A 23,789-nucleotide genomic window follows, 5' to 3' on the forward strand; every position below is an offset into this window, starting at 1 on the left:
TGCATGGAAGCAGTTTGACAGCAATAGTAAAAGAGTGCAACTACATAAAAACGCCAGTAGACGGAGGCAAAACAAACACAAATACAGTCAATCCCCTAGGGTCATGACAGTTGTTTTTGAAAAAAACTCAAGTATTCCACGTCGCAAGATGAAAATCACATAAGCCAGGGACGCTGTTACGCGGGGGTCCACTGTAGTTTGTTCTGTCATTTTGTCAAGATGAAAAACCGAGGCAGCGGATAAAGAAAATAAGTGTTAGAATAAACAACAATGTCCAGCCAGACGTTTCACCTGCCTATCCAAAGTCACAATCCATTTTGTCCGCCAAGCATTAACGTGGCACCTTGTGTCTTATTTTTGCGAACGGGATGTGAGTGGACCTGCCCAGTGGCTCAACATCCAATCACAACAAAGCTCCTCCAGGGAAACAGAAGAAGACAGACAGCAGCCGTCCAAACATTGGACAGCCATTACCTACAGGAACTAATGCCATGGGGCATGTTGGAAGCGACGCTGTGTGTGTGTGTCCGTGTGTGTGTGTGTGTGTGTGTTACCTCTGCATGTGAGCCTCTGGTGACAGACTTCACCACAATGGCCTTGTTTTTCTCCTCGATCTCAAAGCCGTAATCCTCCTCCTCGGGGTGAATCTAGCACACAAAGATTGGATTACTCAATTTCACCTGTCGCTTTTGGACACCGGCTCGATGGGAGAGTCTGCCTATAGAAAGATAATTGCGCTTTGATTTATTTGGGGTTGAAACGCTTAACAATGGGAGTGGGAATCTGTCTCAAAATTCGATTCGGATTCGAGGGTCTATGGTTGGATTCGGAATCGATTTTTGATTTCAAACCGTTTTCGAAAGGAGTGACGGTGATTTCTACTATCATCTGTTTTGCAAGACAGAATAAAATAATGGAGACAAAGTGTCTTTGTTTTTGTTTTGTTTTTTTGCATTTATTAAGTTCGGATTGTAAGGGAAGTCGTCATCGTTGTCGTCATTGTCATCGTCGTCTTCATCATTGTTTTGTCATCGTCATCATCGTCTTCATAATTGTCGTCATTATCGTCGTTATCGTCATTGTTGTGTCGTCACTGTTGTCGTCCTTGTCATCTTCCTCATTGTCATCGTTGTCGTCTTCATCGTCATAATCTTCGTTGTCGTCATCGTCTTCATCATTATCGTTGTTATCGTCGTTGTTATCGTCATTTTTGTTATCGTCATTGTTGTGTCGTCCTTGTCATCTTCATCCTTGTCATCATCATCGTCGTCTTCATCATTATCGTCATCGTTTGTTGTCGTCTTCATCATTATCGTTATCGTCATTGTTGTGTCGTTCTTGTCATCTTTGTCTTTATCATCGTTGTCGTCGTCTTCATCATTGTTATCGTCATCGTTGTTATCGTCATGGTTGCGTTGTCATTGTCATCGTTGTCATATTCATCGTCATTATCTTCGTCATCATCGTTTTCATCATCCTTATCGTCGTTATGTCGTCCTTGTCATTTTCGTCATCATCACCGTTGTCGTCTTCATGGTCATTATCTTCGTTGTCGTAATTATAAAATTATGTAAATATACCTAAACCCGTTTAGGTTTAGCGTTTAGCGTTTATACGGGTTATACCTTAGTCTAAAACTGAAAAAAGTGCATCAAAGTGCCTGAAATTTTAAAAAAAAGACGATTTTTATTTTATTGCAATTACACATCACATGACAAAAAAAAAAACCTTTCCCGCCCCACCATTTGAGAAGCACTGTCCTACGGCGAGACTTTGCAACCAATACATGAACCTCAAATGCTGTTTCTGCAGTTATGAGCATACATGTGCATAATGCATAGGCTCAAGATTCTCTGCTTCTTTTTGCACTCAGCTGGCGGCGGCTCAAGGTTGTCATTAGCGGGCACATTAGCTGGCTCCCATTAAGCAAGCATTCGGGGCCATCTTCCTCGCTGATAAAATGGAGATGAGAAGAAGATGTTCTGAAACGTACCTGGCCCTTGCTGTGCGCACGGACACGCAAAGCATGCGAGTCAAAAATGTCTCACTCGGATGAAGAGAGGGAGGATTCAGGGGTCGAGCCCGCTCCTGATTGATTGACTTGAGCGTAAATGCTTTTGACTGCGTGTCCGCCATCCAGATAAAGCCAGTGATAAATTGAAGCGGGGGTTGAAAGAATGCGAGCAGGGAACGAGCTCCAAGATGCCACAGTCTCCCTATGTGTCTCCGTGGAAGGTTAATATTGATGGAAGCGGCTACGGTAGATCTTGATGAGCCGAGCAAAGAACTTCACAAGTTAGTCTCTCCGTTTCGTTGTCAATGGAACAAATCCGTGGTTCGCAAATGGGTGTACGTACTGGTACCCCTAGGGGTACTTGAAGGAACTTCAGGGGGTAATCGAGAGTTTAAATAAAACAAACAAACGTGCAAAAACCCTTTAAAAATAATTCGTTTCAGGAAAATATAAGTTCATAAAATACATTTTATGTTTAGCAGGTTATTTAAATGATTGTAGAAAGCCAGATTCTCCCCCACACTAGAATGGTTGGACCCAACTTGTCCTGTGCCACCTCTCGTTACCTGTCAAGTTAATGATTTATTTTTGTGAACACATCTCTATTATGATCACGAAAGAGGACACTTTAAGTTGATTTTTTTTTCCCTGTGGACAAATATTTATTTCTAATTATTCATTTTTGAGAACATGTCCGACACTTTATGTTGATTATTTTTTGTGGACGAATATTTATTAATAATTAGTTTAATGATTTATCTTTGTTGAGATTTTTACTGTGATCCCTAAAGAGGAGACTTTATGTTGAATATTTTTCTGTGGACAGCTATTTATTTATAATTATTATTGAGAACAGGTACGACACTTTATGTTGATTATTTTTTTGTGGACAAATATTGATTAATAATTAAGTAAATGGTTTATTTTTGTGAACAGATCTCTCTTGTAATCCCAAAAGAAGACACTTCATGTTGAATATTTTTCTGTGGACAAATATTTATTTATAATCATTTCTTTTCGATAACAGGTCTGACACTTTATGTTGATTCTTTTTGTGCTATATGTGATATTTTTAATGTGAATCACTCTCACTTTCTTTTAGAGTGACAGTGCTTCCTTAGCTGTGTGGTGCACATAAATCTTTTTTCCCTGTGTTACCAAGCAAGAGGAATCCACCCCATAAAATCTGCCTAGCAACAAGTACTGTAGCTACATTATAGGTGGAAAAAAACAACTAACATATTGCACGATAAACAGAACGGGCCACTGTCCACGTTGTTGGCCTGTTGAATCAATTCGATTAATCTGTCAGTTTAAATATATGAAAATTTGCTAAATCGTAAAATTAAGATTTAAGATTATTATTATTAACGGCAAAAAGTTCATATTTCGTATAAAGTTAACTGTTTTAGTTACTGCCGTGTTTAGAAACTCACTTAGCATAACCACTGTAAAGAAAATCAACTGTCCAAAATGAATGAAGAAAATGTATTTTTTGGCCACATCACCCAGTCCAACCGGGTTGTACTTTTGCTATCATCTGTTTTCGTATCCTTTTCACGTCTTTTACCAGGAAAATATTTAGAAACTCACCACCAGAGACTTGACCAAGATGTTCTCGATGAGCTTGAAATCATTTCGCTGGAGCTGTTTGCTCTTCGAGCTGGTTCCTTCCGTCTCCTCGTCCGCATAAAAGCGGAAGAACTGAGACTCGTCTTTGAACTCGCTCTTCTCCAAAACTGGGGACACACACACACAAAATATAATGATGAGAGAAAGCTGAGTTGTGCGTTTGAATATTCAATGTACCGTAGTTTTTCAGAATATAAGGCTCACTGGATTATAAGACGCACAAATAAAAATTTAACATAGAATCTAATTTGGTCATGTATAGGCCCCACCAGACAATAAACTGCAGGATATAAAATCAGATATTTATGGTCAATGGCTGCTTATTTTATTGTTTTATTAAAATAAATAAATAAATAAATATCAAACTGCCTGGTAACAGCAACATCAGCCAACATTTTCAACATAACAATGGTAGAATACTGCACCAACACAAGAGTACCACACCTGGCAGTGTTTACTCGTGGAGAGCGCCCCTTGATGGTGAGTAAAATTGTAGTTCAAACTCAAAATCGATACTAGAAGTTGTGTATTTTTTTTTCAAACTGTCTGTTTACAGCAACATAATGGTAATTATTTTCAACAGCAAGGAGAGAAATGTTGAGCTATGACACAATCCTAGTAGTGTGATAACTGGTCATGCCATGTTTAACTTCTTGACATCCTGTCACCAAATGGGTGAAATTTCAGCTCCCTCGTGTCTTCTTTCAATGCTTTCCCTTTGACGTGAAATGAAAGGAATTAGTGTTAAAGTTTTTCAGGTTTGATTTGGCGCGCTTTGTGCAATGCGCATGTTTTTTCTCGCTTGCGTGGTTTTGCTCCCTCCCATGATCCGAATGCACGTTAAATCAAATGAAGACGCAAGTCTAAATTGTCCCTATCCTTGCCAAAACAGGACATGTCTGACAGGACTCTCTGGAGAAAGTGAAAAAGCAGCTGGTGTGGTGCGTTTATTCATCTGACTGCGCCGCTCATTCTGGCTCATAACACACGGGGCCTCTCAAACAGGTGAGCACAAAACAAGCATTTTGGTCACGCTAGTCATTTCTCGTCATGTATGAGCAACTCTTGAAAATTGCTTCACTGATGGCGTTCACTTGTACGGTTTTTACATGGGGCCCGTTGCACAAGCACGGGCATATTGTCGCGGAATTGGACAACAAGTTGCCAAGACACGCCAAGCGTGACTCAAATTGTTTATGGATCTCGACTTGTTCGGCCACAAAATATTGTGATACGTATGCCTTTGGCTTAATAGCTTCGACTTTAGTCAGAGTAGGGCTGAGCAATAAATCAAATTCATTCGATTGATTCGTCATTTTAAAAATCGAAGTGGCAAAATGCTGATTAGGTGGTTTGCGAAACACGTTTACAATAGCTACTACTTCATGGGGCGTCAAACATAAGGCCCGCGGGCTGGTTCCGGCCCGCAAACGGGTTAGAACGGGCCTGCGAGATGATTTAGTCAAGTATGAAAATGAGCTGATTATTTTAAAGGTCGTCTTCATCGCGGTCGTCATTGTTGTAGTTGTCATCGCCTTCGTCATCATCGTGGTCATTGTTGACGTCGTCGTTTTTGTCGTCTGTTGCCGTCGTCGTCACCTTCGTCGTCTTCATCGTCATCCTCTTTCTCGTGGTCATCATTGCGGTCGTCGTCAACGGCGTCGTCATTATCGTAAAATCGTATGAGTATACCTAAACCTGTATCCTTTTTAACATTAAATAAAGAAATCAATATAAATCAACTTTACACAACTGTGAAGTACTTTTTACAGCGTTTATACGGATTACAGCTTAGTCTAAAACTGAAAAAAAAAAAAAAAAACAACAGCAAGAGTGCCTGAAACTAATAATAATAATAAAAAAAACAACATTGCAATATCACTTTACGTGACACAACTGTGCATTATGTCTATGGCATGTCCCCGCAATGATAGAAAAAAATAATTGCGTGAGTGGAATAACGTGTAAACAGATGTAAATAACAAAAAGCTGCAAGAGAGCCAAAAGGTATCCAGCTGTTGAGATGTTTTAAAAAAAACATGGCACACCGAGTTCCATAAAGCCATTACACACACGCCATGACGTCAGTCTTGTGCCACCTCAAAACCGCGCAAGTTATTTCCTGTGAGTCATAGCAGCTGTGTAATAACAATTATTCACCTGAAGGGTTTATTTCAACAAAATCAAAACAACACCACGCTCAATGTGACGCTCAACTGCAACACGCTAACTCACATTTTTTAACTAGCAAAAACATTTTTGTAGCACAATTATGGCTTTCGGCTCCAAAATATGTCTTTTATTATGTTTTAAGGTTTTGTTTTGCCTGCTGAATGCGCTACACTATGACTCAATACAAAAAATTCACATAGATGAAAAAGATAACGGATGACATTTCAGAGGAAATACGTCATGGGAATTGGGATTAAAACCCTAATAAAAAAATAAAAAAAACATAGAATACACAGAAAAAGAGTTTTAGCTCGCGCTAATTTCCCTTGCTTTATCATTTTTCTTTTTTTAATACTGTTTTTGTTTTGTGGTACAGATTTTGGAACTCGGTGCACACGTACAAAGTAACGCATCATAAGACAACTCGGCGATTTTGGCAATAATTTCAGACTTTTAAATGCGCCTTATGGCCGTGAAAATTAGGTAGCTTTTTTTGTACACGTGTATTTTATGCTGTGGTCAACATTGCTTTTCGGACACATTTTATTGATTTGATAACAGACCGGTGAAAAGACGAAAACGGGCAGCAATCGGCCTGCAATTTCCCACGTGAAGGCTACAGCATAAGCCTGGGAAAAAGTTTTGCACGTACAAGAAACATCACTACAAAATCTTGAGATTTTCATGTAAGCGGGGACGAAACGTGGTTGGGGGGGGGGGGGATTTGGGGATTTGACAAGGGTGTCAATGATTATGATTTCCAGATCTCGATCACACGATCAGAAATCAGGCCCGATCGCAACATTTTCAGCTAATCAGAATTGAGGGGGAGCTCGGCGTCATACAAGTTTCACTTCATTTTATCTTTTGATTTCCATTTTTCCACCAAAACTACACAGGTATTGCCAAAAGCGATATAGCCAAATCAAAAATATACCTCTATATACTACAGCCAAACAGGGCAACGTAGACTATGACAGGTTGAAAAATGTGCGTAGCCGCAAATATTTCTTCTTAAAACGGACTCTGATGTTGTGGGCTAACGGTTCCCCAGTTGATAGTGATCCTTGAGGCGGTTGCCGTGGAATGACCCAGACGGCGTTGTAGCTAAGCTAAACAAGCAATGCACGGCTAATGCTGTTTATGTTCAACATACTTAAGTCATCAACTACAGCATAGGCAAAAAAAGAAAAAAAAAAGATAAGCGCATAGGGCGTTAGTTCCCAAAAACAAGGTCAAGACCAAAAACAGTTCCAAGGTCAGCTTTTTTTGCCAAATGGCAGATTCATCCTCAAGTGGGTGCAAAATTTCTTGCAAAAAGGCTTTCTCGGTGTCCACTTGATGGTGGGCAGTATTTTTTAGGAGTAGTTTTATCTGTACTCATTTTGTTATTTTTTTGGAAAAGAATTAAGGGCTTAAAAAGTTACATTTGTGATTAGTGTGAGATTCTGTGACAAATCTAGGTAGATCAAAGTCCAGTCCTCGAGGGCCGGTATCCTGCATGTTTTCGCTACTTCTCCCTCAAACACAATTGATTCAAATGAACAGGATCATTTTTAAGATCCCGCGCAGCTTGCTGATTAGCATTTGAATCCGGTGTGTTGGGGAGAGAAACTTGGAAAACATGCCGGATACCGGCCCTCAAGGACCGGACTTTACCACCTGTGTTTTGTCATGATCTCGTTGTTAGCGACTTTTTTTTTTTTTAAACATAAAATTTGCTTCATGGCAGAACTTGTTGGTTACAAAACATTTTTTTTCAAATTGTATTACTACAATAAATAAATAAATAATTGTTTTTATTTTTTGGGGTCATCAAAGTAACTCATCCAATCCCAAAGACATAATGTTATGTTTTTAAGAGTCCACACATTCAATCCCAGGCAAAAAAAAAAAAAAAATATATATATATATATATATATATATATATATATTTTTTTTTTTTTTTTTTTCCTCCCCCAAATCTTTGCTTTTTATAATGACAAATAAATTAATTAGATTTATTGCCCGTATGAGCGAAGGGCTCATGACATCATCAGTAAATGATGTGACTTTTCCACGATTACGTTGTTATGCGGAAAATTGGGATTGAAACGCAATCCAAGCTGAAGTGCAAAAGCAGCATTCATACAAGCACGCGTGAACGGAAGTCCGACTGACCGTGATGCAAGAAGCCATTGTTGCAGAGACCAACGCCGAGCGTCACGGCGTCCTCTCGCGTGGAGCAGTCTCCCTGGGAAACCATGACGCACACTGTCATACGCTCTTATCACCTGCTTACATCTTCGCAAAACACTGAAGCCTTCAGCGTTTTTGGGCACTCGCCATAATGGTGACAAAATATATGGATAAGAAAACATCAGGAGGTCGTTGACTGTGGTAAATGAGATGACTTGCATTCATTATTAGCAATCAACTCGAAAAAATACCGTACTTTAGGAGTCATATGGATTTTTTTTTAACCGTTCAAGACTATTTATTTTTCTATTTTATTTTATTTTTTATTTGACTTGATTTGATTTATTATATTCTTGAACATATAACTGCATTTCAAAATTTGAGAACAAAAAAAAGTTGTCTTATCTAGTCCTACTCCTTGTATTTTATTTACCGTGTTTTCCGCACTATAAGGCGCACCTAAAAGCCTTTAAAAAAAAAAAAAAAAGCTGATTGAAAAAGCTGTCTTATAATCAGGTGTGCCTTATATATGGATCAATATTGAGATTGGGATTCATAGATGGGGAATGAAGTGATAAAGTAAGCTTCACCTGTTTCTTTTGTGTGTTTACACTTGAACAAGGTTGCTCATATTGAGTTATTATGCTATTGAGAGTTTAGTTATTATTGGAGTTATTATTACTTTGAGTATTACTATATTGTGATTGAAAAAGTTTTAAAATATGTCATTGATTGAGGGTGCGCCTTATAATGGGGTGCGTCTTATATGTGGAAAAAGTTTGAAAATATGTCATTGATTGAGGGTGCGCCTTATAATCCGGCGCGCCTTATGGTGCGGAAAATATGGTACTCCTGTTGTTCATATAGATATTATTTCATTGATGTTGTTAAGTATACTATATATGTATACATAAGTACTTATCACTTATAAGGGTAAAGGAAGTCTAAAGCTTAGGGTAGTGTTTTTTGTTTGTTTTTTCCCCCAAATTCGTATTTTGTCAATAAACTCAAACTATATCTCAGCAACATAAGCCTGGTGTTGTGAAAAGGCATGATAATTATTCCACACTGTTGTTTGAAGTGAAACATAATGAGAGTACCTGTGAGAGGAGCCAATCCACAAGTTTGCAAGCAGGCACCACCGATTTAAAGGTTTTCAAATGATGATCTCGGTCCCTGAAACAACAAAAGACAACCGCCAAAACTATTTACTTGATATATATATATATATATTTGTTTTTTTTAACTGACGTCATCATTGTCCATCATCACCGTCATCATTATCATCATCGTTGTTATCATCATTGTTACGTCATTATCATCACTGTGCATCATCTTCATCATCGTCGTCATTATCGTTATCGCCCTCGTTTTGTCGTCTTTGTCATCTCCATTATCGTCATCCTTATCGTCATTATCATCATCGTCGTTATCATCGTTACATCATTATCATCATCAATGTGCATCATCTTCAACTTCATCATCATCGTCGTCATTATCGTTATCGTCATCGTTGTGTCGTCTTTGTCATCTCCGTTATCATCGTCGGCGTCATCATTATCATCATCGCCATTATCATCATCGTCGTTATCATTGTAACGTCATTATCATCATCAATGTGCATCATCTTCATCATCGTCGACATTATCGTTATTGTCATTGTCGTGTCGTCTTTGCCATCTCCGTTATCATGGTTGTTGTCTTCATCATCATTATCTTTGTTATCGTCGTCATTGTTTCATCCTCATCATCATCGCCCATCATCTTTGTCATCGTCATTATCACCATCGTTGTTATCACCATCGTCGTTATCATCGTCGTCATCGTCGTTTTAAAATTGAATAGTTATACAAACAGAGAAATATAAATCAACTTCACACAACTGTTTTATTCTTTACAGCGTTTATAAGAGTTACAGTTTAGTCTAAATCTGAAAAAAATAACCAAGTTCATCAAGCGCCTGAAACTAAAAAAAAAAAAAAAAAAAAAAAATCTTATTTTATTACATTTACGCTTCACGTGACAAAAGCAAAACCTTTTCCCTGGGGTCACCCGCACCCCCGGGCATCACCCCTAGGGGGCCCGACCCACTATTTGAGAAGCGCTGTTCTAGAGTGAGCATGGAAAAGGACAGGCACTTACTTGATGACGGGCGTGTGGAGGCTGTGAAGGCGGCAGTACAGCCTGACACCCTAAAAGAGAACAAGCGCGTCGCCGTTGAGTCAGAGAACATGGCACACCTTTGATAAACAAGCGCATAAACCACTTCAAGGTGTGGAATTTTCAAACAGAATGCCTCCAGGCCAGTCTTTTACAGAGCATGCATCAAACTTCACCTCGCCAAATCGGATTCAAAAAACACAAATTGCTGCCATGGGGGATACAAAGAAGCCATAACCTCATCCACGCTTTGCAGTGATTCCCCCTACTTCGCGGTTAATGGGGGGTGTCAACCCCCCCGCGAAGTAGGGTATCAGTTCCTAGATTTCTATGTACGCCCAAATATAGCCGCAGTAACCATAAATATTTTTTTTTAATTTTATTTCCTTTCTCCTATTATTTAACATTACATTATCCTTATTAACATTATTGTATATTCATTAAATAACTAATACTACTTATTTTGTTGAGAATTTGTTCTCAGGACTGGTTATCTGCACCAAGACTCCGGTGAAAGAGTACGCCAAGTAATCACGTCTAACTTCACATTTATTTTGGCTAATGTATGGTGTATCATGTAGTATCTGTTGAATAATAAATCAACAACAATGTTAAAGTCAGTCAACTAACATATAAACACTTCATCTATGAATTGACTGTATTTTTAGCCGACATTAGCGGGTTAGCAACAACTAACAACAACTAACTATAAAGTGCAAGCTCTACACAAACGAACACATAAAGAGAATAAACACTCATCGCTTACTAAACATAGGCAGTAGCGTGCGTTATCAACATAAATGATAATAAACTGTAAATATGAGCTTACGTTGTCATTCACTACGTCACCGTAACCAGCCGAATGACTAACAGAAAACGTAAAAAAAGGAAACGGAAATGCAACGCGACCCGACAAATTAAAAGCCTGAATTTCAAAATAAGATAAAGAACGTCACGAACTCTAACGCTAGAAGAATTCTTAACAGTTATTAACTAATATTACTTCGTTATTTGATGAATACAGTACTGTATAATGTACTTTTTTGCTTTTTTTTCAATTTTTGTGCATTTTTTTAATTTATTTTGAAATATTTTAAATTTTTCCTGGAAAAACCCATAAAGTACTGAGACCGCTGATATCTGAGACCGCGAAGTAGGAGGGATCACTGTATTTGAAAAACGATGACGGTAAGAGTGACATGTGAAAGGAGATACCTTGGACATGATATCTTCCATCTCGCTGCGGGCCTTGTAGGTGCCGTCGTCGTAGCGGAAACGGTACATGACCTGCTCGTTTTTGAACTGATGCTTGTCTGACACTGAAATGTCACCAAACAGGAAGGAAAAGTAAACGGCGTGGAAAAAGAGCATTTTAAGATGGTGAAATGATTTTTTGGCAGATTTTTTTTTTCTTTTTCATTTCCATTAAGTGGAGCAAATGTTACGCGCTATTTTCCCGATCGAGTCTCATCGGAAAAACAATACGCGCTGATGTAAGGGGAAGAAGCAAAGCGATAACCTCGGGGGAAACGGCGGTTGTGAATTCACCACCGGGCTCAAATTTTCACCTTGGCAGACAGTTATCAATTTCCATAAACTTTATTTATCGCTTTTAAATATCGTTCTCGCTTCCAGTGAGAGCGTCACACAAACTGGAAAATAACAAGAGGACATTGAGGAAACCACAACAAACAAGCTGCTGTTTTTACGCGTCTAGACTTTTTTTTTTTTTTTTTCATAAAACCGAAGGAATGCTCCGGGAAAACAGTTGTTACGATGTCTGAAAAAAAAAAAAATGAATAGCTCACTTCACGAAAAGTTAAGCTCCAAAAAGTTAAATGCCTTCCTTCTAAGTGTTAATGCTTCATTATATTTATTAACAATTATTGACATTTTTTTTTCAATCCTTCTAAATTTAAGGGTTTGATTGAATTATTATTTTCAAAATCTTGTGGGAAATATTCAGCCAAAAATAATAATGAATAATGCTTTAAGATCAGAGACTTTTTTTGTTCAAATGTTACATTTGAAATGTTTTGAGATCTATTTTTCAACAAAAATAAATTCAATTCAACTAAAGTTAACATCAACTTAACATTTATATCTTTTGATGTTTTTGGCAACAAAACATATAATAATAATTATAATCATTAATTTAATAATAATTATTATTATTATTATTTTAATAACTAAATACTGTATATGTACAATAGATAGCTTTAAAAAGATATTTTTCTATTTGCTTTTGGCCGAAAATGACATCGCCTGTGCTCGAGGTTAGGATAGCGACCAATCATGTCTCCCCTGTAGGTCATGTGACCTTCTGAAACTGAACCCTGATTGATTGGTCGTCACCTGAGCCTTCAGCACATGTAATGTCATTTTCAGATAACCTAAGTGAAAAAATGTGTAAAACTATGTCAATGTAAAAGTATGACCCGTATGTGAAAACTTATTTAGCTATCAAATGAACTCATTAAATACCAAAGACGTCATTTTCAGTCTCGACATTTAACCTTAGCTTCTTTCATTTTTTTTCAAATATTGTCAGACTAAAAGAGTATCTAAAAATGGTAGTAAAACTAATTATAAGCAAAGTATTATTTTTTTCATTGTTAAAAATGGTTAAAAAATAAATGAAAATAAATTCAAAATAAATGGACAAGTTTTTGAAATTCCCAGTGAAGTAGCTTGTATTGATTGTAAACATGCCTTCATGCCAATCACCTTTCCAAGCCTCCGGCGCTTTCAAAATCTTTGAATTTTAAAATGATGACTTCATCGGGCTAATTGGATTTGAATCTATTTATTGCCCAATTGACACCTACTGTGCTCGGCCACAAATTTCCCCTAAAGCTGTAAAGCCACAGAATCAAACATGTCATCGGCGAATCTCCCTCGGGGGGGTTCGTCACCATGACGGTAGATTTTCCATGGGAACCGAAATAAAAAAAAAATCCTCGAGAGCCGGTGCGCTCTTAGAATGGACAAAAGACCCTTCGGCACCAATGCGGACCACTGCAGTCATACATTATTTATAACTATTTGTTTGTCTTCTATTGCCCGATGCATAATTTAGGTTAGCGGAAGTGCAAATGTCATGCTTGGGGAAGTTTTCGGTGTGGAATGGAAATTGCAGAAAAAAGCAAATTTGGGGTTCAATCCCCTTAAATAGGATCTGAGATATGATTCCAAAAACTAAATCAAAGAAATGATACTAGAATGGTACAATGCGGTCCTAATTTGGATCCGCAACAGACTGCACACCTTCGACGATAACCCACTGCATGAATTTTAATAACATGACTCATGAGAGAGCTCGGCGTTAACGTTTGAATAATATTTTTGATCACTGCTATGCAAAAAACGATGAAATGTTGATGGAAACGTAAGATCAACGGCGGAAATTAGTGGATTAAATATAGTATTTTCTGCACTGTAAGATGCACCTTCAACGAATGGCCCATTTTAAAAGCGCTTTCATATATAAGGTGCGCCGCATTATAAGGCGCATAGAATAGAAGCTACAGTAGTGACCGGGGTTGCGTTATGCATCCGCTAGATGGAGCTGCGCTAAAGGGAATGTCAACAAAACCATCAGGTAAGTCAGTTAAACGTTTCAATTCGAAATTATGACTGAAGATGATTTGTCGTTTTGTTGTTACTTTGTGTTCAGTTGCGATTTTTATTCAGGCTTGATCGCCATGGTTCCCAAATAAATTGCTTCAAAACTGGAGCGCGTTCTGTATAGCATATCAACATTTCAAACAGGGTGTTATAAAAGTTTAATTGAAAAATAAATGCATAGGTAAAACCTGAAGAATTTACATGGCGATTAAGTTATTTTACTTTTCTGTCTACCAAAAATGAAAACTTGTCCGCTGTATAAGGCGCACTGGATTATAAGGCGCACTGTCAGCTTTTGAGAAAATTGAAGGCGTTTCGGTTTCTTCTTGTAGTGTGGAAAATACGGTACTAAATTAAGCAAATGGGTATTTGTGCGTGGGTAAAAATATAAACAAAGAAGAAGAGTGAGTCAATTTTGCGTTGCAGTCTCACCGTGGTGAATGATTCCATTTTCCAGCAAAGCTTGTCCTAAGTTGACACCTTCATCAGGTTTGCTGATCTCGCCGCTTTCGATCAGCCACGATACAAACTCACTGCGAAAAAAAAGGAGAAACCAGGCCTTGTCAAAGATTTTTGACAACTCGCACAAATCTGCGTTGGTTTGTTTTGCTTCTTGTGGAGTGACTTGAGTTTGCACCAATTGTCAATTAAGGATTATGATAGTTATGGCGAATAAAATACATCTCCATATCTCCGTTTTCTTCAGTCATTCCAGATCATGACCATTGTAATTGAATTTAATCAAAGAAATAAACCTGACAAACGAAAAAAAACAAAAAAAAAAAACAACCCTGTGGACAATATTCAAACTGGTTACAAAAATATATAGTTAAAATTGAGAAAATCGAAAATAAAGCCAAACATAACAAAAAAACGTACTCAAAAATGATTGCAAAAATACGGTGTAAACCACCCAATGCAAAATCTCAATTTCACGATTCCACCCCTTTTCAAGTTTTCCATTTTTCAAACAACCAATGAGTCCAATTACCATATTTTCCGCACTATAAGGCGCACCTAAAAGCCTTTTTTTTTTATAAAGCTGATGGTGCGTCTTATAATCAGGCGCGCCTTATATATGGATCAATAATGAGATTGGGATTAGTAGATGGGGAATGAACTGATAAAGTACGCTTAACCTGTTTACTTTGTGTGTTTACAGTTGAACAAGGTTGCTCGTATTGACATTGAGTTATTATGCTACTGAGAGTTTACAGTTATTATTTGAGTTATTATTACTTTGAGTATTACTATATTGTGATTGAAAAAGTTTGAAAATATGTCATTAATTGAGGGTGCGCCTTTTAATCCGGTGCGCCTTGTACATGGAAATAGTTTTAATATATGTCATTAATTGAGGGTGCGCCTTATATTGCGGAAAATACGGTAATTTGATGTAATGCCCAGCATGAAATCCTGGACCATTTCAGTTTGAACAATTTCCTTCGCCATGCATTGAAAAGCGAGCGAACGCACATCAGTTAAAGACATTTCCAGCCAAAACATATCAACATGTTAGCCGCCAAGGCTTCCCATCAAAGTGGAATCCGTATTCCAAGCGGGTGTGAGTTCATCTCCTGGGATTTCCATGGAGATAGGGTAGCAGCTGGAGGTGCTTTCACTTTGTATAAGAAATAAGCGTCTTTAGTAATTCAGCAGCAGCGCCACTCACTTGGGTGGGAAAGACTCGACAATATTTGCCGTGCAGTTTGCAAAAAAAAAAAAAACTGAGCACACGCAAAGGCCGACTGCTTCTGTTGGATCCCGTGCGGCCAAGAAGAACCGTGCAGAAGCACTCTGGAGAAGGAGAGGAAGATCTTTTGAGTCGTAAGCATCTTTTCGCCCAAAGCTTTGTCTCTATAAGACAAGAACCGCAATGCATTATTGAGCGTGTTATTGATCGCTAAATGTCTACTAATGGGCGCGCAGTACCGTACATTTAAGGTAGTGTTTTTCTTCGATGTGACGACTGAGAAAAGTCCAACAAAACATGAACCACAAAACGCAAAGTGCAAGACCTCCACCAAGGCTTATACAGTGAACGCCCGCCGTACGACATTAATCCGTTCCGGAGTCCTGATCGTAAGGAGGAATGGCCGTATGGCAGGCGACAGAAAATAAGCTCATGTGTGTAAAAATACAACATTTTATATACCGTATTTTTTGGACTATAAGGCGCACCGGTATATAAGCGCAGCAGCAAGATATGAGCAAAAAAAAAAAAAAAAAAAAAAAAGATGTCACGGATAAGCCGCACTGGACTATAAGCCGCAGGCAATACATTAGATATTGACGCAAAAAGATGGTATATGAAGTTTTTTTTTTTTTTTTTAGTTATTTCATTTTTTTGTAATTGTCTGCCAACAGCAACATCCTCGCTTTACCAGACTGAACATGCCTGCAATGTTTAGTCCCAACATATTTATAAAAAATGGATGGATATGTGTTAGTTCAATAGCAGATCAAAATCCAAATCAATACTTCAATAGCATCTTTTGCCATTGATTCACATCTTTTCAGTTCTATTTGATAGTTGTTCCATAAATTGACACAAAAACAAAAACAAAACAAAACCAAAACCAAAACAAACAAGCAAACAAAAACAACAACGACAGATAAGCCGCACTGGACTATAAGCCGCAGGGCTCAGAACGAAAAATGCTGTACATATTAAAAATTAGTAACACAATAGTATAGTACACTACTTATATTACATGAAGTAATTGATTACTTTAGAACTTATTTTTTGTAATATCAGACATTTTTGACGGTCCTTGCACCAAAAACTTAACCTAAAAAAAAATACCTGGGATTGAATGTCGGAAGGATTAAAAAAAAAAAAAAAAAGACGTAAAAATACGTCTTTGGGATTGAATGAGTTATATCCTTCGAAACGATTTTTTTTTTCCTCATGGAGTGAATCTTGAGCGCAGGCAGGACTGAACCGCATACAAGCGTACGCCCATAAGTGTGTTTGCGTGCTTGCGTCCATTAATACTGCAACGTTGATGCATTTCCATTACGGTGACGCTTTCAGGCATCTGCGTAAGCAAAGCGTGCGCTTGCCTGCAAGTGTGCGCGCGCGTGTCCACCTTCAACCATCTGCCATGGCAACCTTTGCTGACAGCCTGCAGCAAAAACAGTTACACTTCATCCTAATTAGTTTTTCTGACCGGCGAGCGGCCAGGTGCATCCACTTCCTGTTTCCTCCGATATTTGGTGTTCTTCCTCTCAGTTTCAGAGCATCTTTGTTCTTGGAAGTTCATGTCAAGGCCAGCGACCGTTCGTCGTGGATGACAGAATGGATGCTATGCAAGATTCATTTTGGTTACGGTGTTAAAGAAATGATCACGGTGACTGTGATTAACAGTGTGTGTGTGTGTGTGTGTGTGTGTGTGTGTGTGTGTGTGTGTGTGCGCGGTTAGCAGGAATGCAACGAAGCTTCCACCACCGCATAGTGAGTGATGGGATGACAAGGATAATGGCTTGGTGGAACACGCCCATGCATGTTGTTTATTTATGGGGCACTCAGTGGGAGCAAATTGCCTTCACCGAGGAACTTTGTGTGTCTTCGTGAGGATCAAAGGATGTTCAAAAGATTCACATTTTTTCAAATATATTTTATATCAGTTTGTTTTTTTTTGGTCGCAACTACTGCTCTGTCAAATGGGATGAGATTTTATGCTAATTGTTTGCCTTGTTGTCTACAGGGCAGGCCAAAGGTTCGGACACGCCTTCTCATTCAATTTCTTGAAGTAATGATGGTCACAATGCCTGGGATCCCCACGGAGGAGCTGGACAAAGTGGACCGGGAAAGGGAATGCTGAGCTTCCCTAGTCGTGCGGCTGCACTTGCGACCCGACTCAGGATGGATGGATGAATGGATGGATGTTGCTAATGGCTGGATGGATCGATATTGGTAATGACTGAGTGATGGATGGATGGATATTGCTAATGACTGGATAGATGATGGATGGATGCATGCATGGATGGATGGATGTTGCTAATGGCTGGATGGAGGGATGGATGGATGGATGTTGCTAATGGCTGGATGGATGGCTCGATGGATGGATGAATGGATGGAGGGATGAATGGATGGATGGATGTTGCTAATGGCTGGATGATGGATGGATGGATGGATGGATATTGCTGATGGATGGATGGATGGATGGATGGATATCAGAAATGACTGAGTGATGGATGGATGGATGGAGGGATATTGCTAATGGCTGGCTGCATGGATGGATGGATGGATGATGGATGGATGAATGCATGCATCGATGGATGGATGTTGCTAATGGCTGGATAAATGAATGGATGGATGGATGGATGGATCATGAATGGATGGATGGATATCGGAAATGACTGAGTGATGGATGGATGGATGGATGGATGGATGGAGGGATATTGCTAATGGCTGGCTGCATGGATGGATGGATGGATATTGGTAATGACTGAGTGATGGATGGATGAATATTGCTAATGGCTGGATGGATGATGGATGGATGAATGCATGCATGGATGGATGGATGTTGCTAATGGCTGGATAAATGAATGAATGGATGGATGGATAGATGGATGGATGCATGGATGCATGGAGGGATATGGCTAATGACTGGATGGATGCATGTATGGATATATAATATGGCCAATGACTGGATTAATAATAAGGCTAATGGAGGGATGGGTAATGGATGGATTGATATAGGTAATGACTGGATTAATAGATCTGGCTAGTGATGCATCCATCACTATGGGGGGCCAGATGGGTGGATGGATATGGCTAATGACTGGATGGATGAATATGGCTAACGGCTGGATTGATAGATATGGCGAATGGATGGCTGGGATGAATAAAGTTGTTTTTATTTCATAGAAGAAACACCCAATCAAATTCACCAAAGTGCAAAGTGATTTGGACCTGATTTCATTCCTTTTTATGACCTCCTGTCTCCTCAGCATGAAAAAGTAAGATCAAAACAATTAAAGTAACAGCATCATTGCTGCAATGTCTCGGGATGCCCCGGCATGAAAAAAAACCACACACACACACACACATGAAACGCGATCTGTTAATGTGTATTAGTAACGCCGACACAGATCAGATAGGCGATGACATTTAGCTCTGGAAACAACAGGCCGCTATCAAAGCGGGCACTCACTTTAATTAAATAAGCACGCGGAGCCTAGCTGCCGCCCGTTCATCAGCACGGCAAATGCGGCGGGCAAACATCAGTCGCCCTCATCAACTGCACTGGACAGAGCGATGAAGCGAGGACAGAGAGCATCACAATTTGAAGCCGATTCAAAGCGACCGCCGGCGCTGAGCTGCGACATGCGAGCGGATCGGCAGAACGCGATAATTATGAGTCACAATTTCAAAATAGCGGGCTGGGATGGGAACAAACGCAACAGTGGCATATTGGCTTAAAGAGCGGAGGGAGCCAAGCCAGAAGCACTTGAGAACTATATTTACGCCTCTTTTTATTTGGAGCCAACTCATTGAATCATATTATTGTACTCGGGCTATTTGAAATCATATTAGAGGTCAACAAAGACCAAAGTTTTGCTATTTTAAGCGCCCGGTACCTTCTCAGTGGCCTGACTTTGCTGTGTCGGGGCTCTGGTTACTTTTCATAGACTTTTCATAGCAGCTATATTTATTCATTATTCCAAAGAAGCTACGCTTTAATATAAATATAATGTGTTGTATGTTATTCTTTGTGCAGTCCTCAAGTCTTTCATCCATGTTCCATTTTTTATGAGGTGGTTTCAAGGACTTAGGGAATATTTCCTCTGTTATTTTGATTTTTTTTTCCCCTCTCTCCATCAATCATACTCTATTTACTTTAGCACTATAAACGTGGTGGTTGTGACTAACTTTATTTTTGAAAACCTGTCTGCGGAGGAGGAACCGGCGTAAAAGCGTAGCAGTGCAAACCGGGTCACAGACAGAGACCAAACATTCATAATTTAACAAGATGATGTTCTGGTTTATGATATATGCAACAACTCAGGCCATTAAGCCAGCCATGAAAAAAAAAAAAAAAGATGCCTGAAGAGCGTGAAGGAGCTCATCTAAAATGCATCAAATTTAATTAGAAATATAAATTACCGTAAAATTCTGACTATAAGCCGCAACAGCAAAAATAATTTTAAAAAAATATGCTACATCGTCATTACATATATATATATATATATATATATATATATATATATATATATATATATATATATATATATATAAATATATACATACAAACACACATATATATATATATATATATATATATATATATACATATATATCTATATACATACAAACACACACACATATATATATATATATATATATATATATATATATATATATATATATATATATATATGTGTGTGTGTGTATACATGTATGTATGTGTATGTTATGATGATGTCATCTTCAACATACATGATTTTTATATTTTTAATTCCATATTTTTCAAACTTTTTGGAGTACAGTTATTGAGTCACATCTTTTCAACTGTTTTTGACAGTTGTTCCATAAATTGCTTTACTTGTTGGATTGCCCCCTAGTGGCTAGTAAAAAAAAACTGCAACTAAACTGCACTGGACTGTAAGCTGCAGGGCTCAAATCATGAGAAAAAAGTTACGTTGCGTTTGCACTCCTCACAGCGGTCACGGTATAAAAAACTTCTAACAAATGATTGTGAGGATGGCTTTTTTATTCACAGCGTTTTAAGGCAGCCGCGCCCATGTTTTTCTTCCCATTGACTTTTCTCACGAAGCACTATTTGCGGAAGTCCAAGAGAAGCTTTAGGCGGCCATTTTCGTTTATTCCGCAAACATGAGCGAAAGAGGGAAAGCCCCACGCTAAAAGTCGCGACGTCATATTGGAAAACGAAAAACCCGTCTCGAGACGAAGGAAGCGCGGGCTCCGGGACAGGAAACGGAAGCAGAGGCGGGTAAGACAAGGGGAACCTCGCCAAGGCTTTCCAGGAACGCTGAACGCAATCTCATGTGAAAATTCTGGTACTCACTTTCCCATGAAGCACTTGGGCACAACGCTGAGCTTCCTGCGTCTGTCCTTAATGAGGTGGCGGCTCTTTGTCATCATCATGTGATAGAGCTTCTCTCCTTTCTCCGCTATCATCACGTAGGCGTCGCGCTCCATGCCGAGTTTCAGACCTGAGGCAGGCGAGAGAAAATAAACATTTGATTTTTAAAACCGCATACGATGGAGGAAGACATTTTTGATGGTTTTACAGAAAATACCAGTAATATTATTATGTGTGAAGCTTGGGTATGTTTGTGTCATTAAAAAAAACGTCACGTTAGACTTTAAAATATTTTCATATTTTTTAATAGGTCATTACGATAAGTTCATTGTGAAATAGTTCATGTTTAATTCTTTTTTAATTGTATGCTTTATAATGTGTTTAATTGTAATTAATTATAAAATACATGATTAATTATGATGAATGATTTTTTTTTTTAAATGTACAAATGGAGGAAAGATTTTATTTGTAAATTTCTTTGCATTTTTCAATATGTTTAAGGCGATTATTTACAGAAGATTATTGAGTGATGATTGGGTATATTTGTGTAAAAAAAGGTTGCATTAGACTTTAAAATGTACATATCATTTTTTAAATGGTTAATTATTATAAGTTATTTCTCAAATAGTTCATAATTAATTGTTTTCTAATTAGAAGTTTATAATGTTTTAATTATAATTAATTATATAATAAAAAATAATTATAATGCATGAGTATTTGGAGATATTATGGAGAAATGTCTATGTTTATGGTTAAATGTTTATGGTATTATTTACAGCAAATTATTCAATCACTTATTTAATTCATTAATTCATTTTGAGTTTGACTCTCTGTGGGACTTTAGAACATTTTAAAACAATAAATTTAATGACATTAATTTTATTGCTTAGTCTTATCAACCTGGTAAAATTAAAGAATAAAAAAAAAAATCTCTTCTGTGTCCTCAAACTTTTTTGTATTTGAAATGCTGAATTTTACCACGTGGCAAAATAAAGACACGTATCCCCAAAATATTTGAACTCGAAGAAAAACCCGACTTCATTCATTTTGGACAGAAATCAAACAAACTCAAAAGTAGTTACAGTTTCTATTGGACGGAAACGAAACGCAAGCGTCGGATCGCAGTCGTAAGCAAGTGTGCGAAAAAATCCCAAGAATTCAATATCCCAACGGAGTCCGGGGCGATTGGATGGACGCTGGCTTCGATGACATCAAACGGCAGCTGAGAGGGACTTTAACAACGGGGGTCCCGCGCGGCTTCTCCTCCAGCTGCCGTAGTTCGTCTTGCGCTGCCTCCTGTCATCTTTCGCTTAGCGCCGTCACCTAATCACTTTGTCAAGTTCTCACGAGTATTCGCGGGGATTTGCTGCAAAATATGACGCGTCATAATTGGTGGAATCAAACGCATGTTTGACTTACTGTTTAGAGTTCATATATATATATATATATATATATATATATATATATATATATATATATATATATATATATATATATATATATATTAGTGCTGTCAAGTAAAGACATTCACTGCAAAATTTTCCATAATGAATGGCAGTAATCGCATTCTTCAACGACTATTTCCTATGAAGCCTGTAACATATATTTACTCGTATCTACATAAAATCAACAAATACAAACTCCTATTTTGTTTCAAACACTGTTCCTTGATCCTTTAATATAATTTCTGTAAAACAGCTGTCGAAGAAAATGTACCAAATGAGTGCAATTTGGTAACGTGTGCAATTTTTTATTTATTTTTTGAATCATTAAGTGGGGCTTTTTTAAAGTGAAACATTGTTTTTGTGAGTAGCTCTCCTCTCGACTAAGTTTGGCTTTCAAAGTTCAGCAGCTACGAGAATGAAATAGAACTGGCTTAGTAATATTTAACACTTTACAAAATTTAAATTAATATCCAGTTACCAGCTAACTTTGACAGCCCTAATATATATATATATATATATATATATATATATATATATATATATATATATATATATATATATATATATATATATATATATGTTGTTTTTATAATTGTTATTTTTATTTTAAACAATTCCAAATCATACTGCCTTCAGCGAATACAACCTCAAGACTCCACTAAACGTTCCGCTTTTTTTTTTGCGAAAAATGTTGTAATATCTGGCGCCGCAAGAATTTTCATGGAAGCGGATAACGTAATAATGACTGGCTCGCGGCTCATAAACAAGTTTGAGGACGATTTATCGGAGCCACGTGCTAGCGTGGCTGTAAAAACGGCCGACATTAAGACGTCTCAGGTGAAATGTGGAGCTTTGTCGAATAAAAGCTAAGAGGCTTAGACGGAAAGGTAAGAAGTGGCGAACGCGAGCGGAAATGAGCGGCCGTGACCGACGGGGCATCTGTTAGCCTCAGGTCAGTTTCCGCCAGCTCGTAATTTAACACCGCGCACTCCTGCGTGCTTATTCATCACGCTCGCCGCCGCGGGCCATTATTTGACATATGCCCCGATTACAAAGGCAAATTTAACATGTGGTGAAACACCATCCGCCGAGTATTTATGCGTTTCCGACCAAATCGCGTCCGAACCGCGCAATTCGGAATCCTTTTTCCGAAGCCGTCAATACTATCGGGTGGCTTTTTATGTCGTGCGGCAAATCCGGTTAATGATACGAATAACGTTATAAGGACAGATGGGCCGCAAAGGTCAGGGGGGAACACTTTTAAATAATTTCATTACGATGACGAAAGAGCATCCGGTTACGTGGCCAAGCGATGAGGATTTTTAGGGCTTTTGGACAGATTCATATTCTGCTGTGTCAAAAAAAGATAATAAAGGATTACTTCAAATCATTTTATTTTTGCGACATTAGCTTCAGCAATTGCGTCCACGAGCATGCGTGCACCGTCTCGCAATCTTTTATCCCCACCCCCCCACCCCAGAACCGCAACAGTATGTTGCTCGATAT

At 38.2% G+C, this 23,789-nt stretch overlaps 1 protein-coding gene across 4 annotated transcripts in view; it reads right to left on the reverse strand.

The window, feature by feature from the left end:
* prex1 (phosphatidylinositol-3,4,5-trisphosphate-dependent Rac exchange factor 1) overlaps window positions 1-23,789 on the reverse strand; it is a 98,182-nt gene that overhangs the window by 27,618 nt on the left and 46,775 nt on the right. For all 4 annotated transcript variants that reach the window (XR_015864739.1, XM_088407578.1, XM_088407577.1 and 1 more), the window contains exons 10-17: window positions 20,821-20,968; window positions 14,216-14,316; window positions 11,372-11,475; window positions 10,139-10,188; window positions 9,097-9,172; window positions 7,979-8,051; window positions 3,608-3,753; window positions 555-647 (exon numbers count right to left, since the gene is read on the reverse strand). Coding sequence is in view for 3 of the 4 variants with exons in the window: in XM_088407578.1 (XP_088263704.1) it covers window positions 555-647; window positions 3,608-3,753; window positions 7,979-8,051; window positions 9,097-9,172; window positions 10,139-10,188; window positions 11,372-11,475; window positions 14,216-14,316; window positions 20,821-20,968 (791 nt within the window). In the remaining variant the exon portion in view is untranslated. The remainder of the gene's footprint in view (window positions 1-554; window positions 648-3,607; window positions 3,754-7,978; window positions 8,052-9,096; window positions 9,173-10,138; window positions 10,189-11,371; window positions 11,476-14,215; window positions 14,317-20,820; window positions 20,969-23,789) is intronic.

This window comes from Hippichthys cyanospilos, chromosome 2 (assembly GCF_059441005.1).
Source record: "Hippichthys cyanospilos isolate Australia breed blue-spotted pipefish chromosome 2, RoL_Hcya_1.0, whole genome shotgun sequence".
Classification (NCBI taxonomy): domain Eukaryota; kingdom Metazoa; phylum Chordata; class Actinopteri; order Syngnathiformes; family Syngnathidae; genus Hippichthys; species Hippichthys cyanospilos.